This window comes from Plecotus auritus (genome assembly GCF_963455305.1).
Source record: "Plecotus auritus genome assembly, chromosome: 6".
In the NCBI taxonomy this organism is placed as follows: Eukaryota; Metazoa; Chordata; class Mammalia; order Chiroptera; family Vespertilionidae; genus Plecotus; species Plecotus auritus.
The window spans coordinates 98,819,877-98,823,818 of record NC_137773.1 but is presented as its reverse complement, the minus strand read 5'-3'; the positions used below and the strand labels follow the sequence as shown (position 1 = coordinate 98,823,818).

The 3,942-nt window shown below is 52.8% G+C and overlaps 1 protein-coding gene across 1 annotated transcript; it reads left to right on the top strand.

The window, feature by feature from the left end:
* Nucleotides 1-1,268: 1,268 nt before the first annotated feature.
* On the top strand, nt 1,269-2,756 carry LOC308251275 (cyclin-dependent kinase 16-like; the record flags this gene model as incomplete). The annotated part of the gene is made up of 1 exon (XM_080674420.1): nt 1,269-2,756. One exon carries the CDS (start codon nt 1,269-1,271, stop codon nt 2,754-2,756), a length of 1,488 nt encoding a protein of 495 aa, XP_080530546.1.
* Nucleotides 2,757-3,942: the final 1,186 nt, after the last annotated feature.

The following is a 3,942-nucleotide window of genomic DNA, read 5'->3' as shown; positions in this document are numbered from 1 at the left end:
TCAACTCCTTTCACCCTGAAAGGTGTAATGATTCCGTTTGACTAATATAAATAAATCATGTAGTATGAGCTTGCCTTTTCTAACCACAGGGCTTTGGCCAACCCAATTACTATCTGAGGACTAAAGAGGATATCTTCAGCTGATAAAAAATCCTAACCATCATGGCCTTAGGCAAGCGACCCACTTTATGGGGGAAAAAAAGTGCAGTAATGTGACCCTCAGCTGTCACATGCCTAAGAGAGTAGCGGAATGGCCTCTTAAAGAAGAAATTGAGATGTCAACTTGAAGATGATACTATTGTCTGGACACATGTTATGTGCCCTAAAGGTAGAATACCGGAGTCAGGAAACTAAAGGGTGGGAGGAAGAGTGGGCCCACTTACCACCAACCCATACCCCCTTGGGGATGTACGCTTCTAATCCTACAACTTCTGGTTCCCAGTAGAGGAACACTTTGAGATCTCAAGAATCCATTAAATGTTAAACTGCAACTGCCATCAGTCACTGGGCTCCTCATACCAGAAGGCCAACTGGCATGGAAAGGAATCATAGGACAGAGATGGGGCTGCTGCTAGACAATGGGGACAGGAAAGAATGAATCTCTTTGTAAAGTTATGCACTGAGGCCTCTCTTAATACTCACAGGCCTTCTTTTAACAGACACAGGAGCCGTGTGGTAAGAAGAACCCGGTAACAACCAGGGCCTCACACCGCCGCAGGGATGAGTGTCTGGTTAACCCCACCAGAATAATCACTAGTAAAAGGATCAGGCAAAGGTGGGGGTATCTAGAATGATGATGGAGTAGGAGTATGATGAGTATCGGTTATGGCTTCAAGATCAACTGTAGCAGGCAGCGCGCAGTGCTTGGTCCCTAGGATCTGCGAGTCTCCGGAGAGCAGTGGGCTGTCCAGATGGCGCCGAGGAGCCCGGGACATGTCCTGCAGTAGCCACGCTCCTGGTCCGCCGAACGCAATGCCGCCTCTACCTCCGTTTCTGCCTCCGTTTCTGCCTCCCTCTCTGCCTCTGCTGCATCTGCCGAGGCCGAGGCCGGAGCCAACAGCCAGGGGACCACGCATTTGGCGAACTGGGGAGGAGATCCCTCCGCCTCAGCCCTCGCGCTGCCCCAGGAGCCTCTGCGCAGGCCCCGAGGCGCTGGGTTTGCTCGCGCGCGCCCCCACCGTTACTGTTCCAGATCCCTGGGTTCTAACTGTTACTAAACCTTCAGAAATCTACCCCAGAGGAGCCAATCTTCTAGTTATAGCGGTCGCCATGGATAAGATGAAGATCAAAGGGCGGCTGTCAGTGACACTCCGAGGGGGCCCAGGCATGCACAAGACCAACAGTTCCCCAGAACAGATAGGACCAGATGAGAGCGGCTGCGGAGGTGGCAGTGATCTTGGAGAGGCCCTCACCCCTGCCGCCCCTGGGGACCGTCATTCTGCGTGGGTACCGCTCAGCTCTGCGCCAGAGATTGTACACCAGAACTTGAAGATGGGGCCTGAGGGGGAAAGGGGCCAGGCTTCAGCCACATCCTGGGGTGAGGTACAGTCACCAGTGAGGGTGCGCAAACACACCCATCCCCTGTGCAAGATCTTCACTGAGGACATCAGCGAGCGCCTGTCACTAGCAGCTGGTAGCCGGCTGCCCGAGGGCTGCCTGGAGAAGCTGGCCCTCAACAGACCCATCTTCAACAAGCCCCTCAGCCACCTCCTCCACCATGTCAGCCTGTCTGAGATTGGCTTTGAGAAACTGGAGTCCTATGTCAAGCTGGACAAGCTGGGTGAGGGTACCCATGCCACCGTTTACAAAGGCAAAAGCAAGCTCACAGACAGCCTGGTGGCACTCAAGGAGATAAGACTGGAACACGGAGAGGGGGCACCCTGCACTGCCATCTGGGAAGTATGCCTGCTCAGGGACCTCAGACATGCCAACATCGTCACGCTGCATGACGTTATCTACATGGAGAGGTCCCTCATCCTTGTCTTTGAGTGCCTGGACAAGGACCTGAAGCAGTACCTGGCTGACTGTGGGAATGTCATCAACATGCACAACGTGAGACTGTTCCTGTTCCAGCTGCTCCGGGGCCTGGCCTACTGCCACCGGAAGAAGGTGCTGCACCGAGACCTCAACCCCCAGAACTTGCTCATCAACGAGAGAGGAGAGCTCAAGCTGGCCGACTTCGGCCTGGCCCGGACCAAGTCAATCCTAATGAAGACCTACTCCAATGAGGTGGTGACACTGTGGTACCGGCCGCCCGACCTCCTGCTCGGGTGCACACAGTACTCCACCCACATTGACATGTGGGGTGTGGGCTGCATTTTCTATGAGATGGCCATGGGCCAGCCCCTCTTCCCAGGCTCCACAGTGGAGGAGCAGTTGCACTTCATCTTCCACATCTTGGGAACCCCAACTGAGGAGACATGGCCGGGCATCCTGTCCAACGAAGAGTTCAAGGCACACAATTATCCCCAGTACCATGCCAAGGCCCTTTTGAGCCATGCGCCCCGACTTGAGAGCGATGGGGCTGATCTCCTCACCAAGCTGCTGCAGTATGAAGGCCGCAGTCGGATCTCCGCAGAGGATGCCATGAAGCACCCATTCTTCTTCAGTCTTGGAGAGCAGATCCACAAACTTCCTGACACGACTTCCATATTTGCACTAAAGGAGATCCAGCTACAAAGGGAGGCCAGCCTTCACTCCTCATCAATGCCTGACTCAGGCAGGCCGGCTTTCCGTGTGGCAGACACCGAGTTCTAAGTCACACACCCAGGCCCCAGCAGGCAGTGGCTGGAGGGATGCAACACCCTTCACAGGAGAGCTTCCAACTGCATCCCCCTGCTTGCTACCTGCCTACCTGCCTGGTTCATGGTCGCCTGCCCACATGTTCCCAGCTGCCTGTCCAACCATCTGACCATTCGCCTGTCAACCACCCATTGGCCTGTCTGCTGGGTGCTAACAAAGCTCCCATCACTCCTTTGAAAAAAAAAAAGAAAAAAAGAAGAAAGAAAGAAAGAAAAGATCAACTGTAGAATATGAGGTATGGTTTGTCCACCAATCCTTCAAATTCTTAGAAAATGAGACCAATCTGAATCCTGGAGGCCCTGTTTCTAGATGAGATATAAGAAGTAAGTAGATCTGAGTGGCACAAAAGGTGGGCTGGAGTGGATACTGTTGTTATCTCCCAAGGTCTCCTTTTCTCTGAACATCCAGCCCCCTGATACTGGGCATATTGCTGCTGATAGCTCAGAGCTGCATCCCTTACTGGGAATTTTCCGCTGGAGGGAACTGGTTTATCCAAGGTTGTTACTCCTCCCAGGAGGTAGCCCATAACCAACCAGTGACTGGCTGGTGTAAATACACAGCCACCACACCTTTGCCTCAGCTTAGGACAACTCTGAAGGCCTGTCCCAGCTCCAGAGCTCTCCCTGGGATCAGCCAAAACCTCAGCTGCAATATCATTGCTCATCAGTTTCTGCTGCCTATTCCATCTTATTTTCTCACAGGTGTGTCTCCTAAGAGCAATCTATAAGAAGCTCTCTACTTTGTCTCAGGGACTCTGTGTCTGGTTAACCTGAGTCAGTACATATCACTTCCTTGTGTTGACGTTTACATCACGTCAAATGCACTTTCCAGTAAGGGTGAGAATGTCCGCACCACCCACACCTCTCCTCCAGCATGAATGACAGTTAGCATAGGGCTGATCCCCCACAGATGTCTAGGGACCTATTGGAAAGAAGCCTGTGTATAACCAGAGTCTATCCCATCTTGGTAAAATCACAAGGCTCGCATGCATGAAGCCAGGATCACTGCCCTAGAGTGTGAGACACACATGGACCCAAACACATGGAAAGGCTGCCGATGCAGGAGGTGGGGGGCCAACAAAGCAGGGCTTTGGCAGCAATGTCACCACCTACATCTTTGCCTCAAAAGTAAAAGTAAAAGA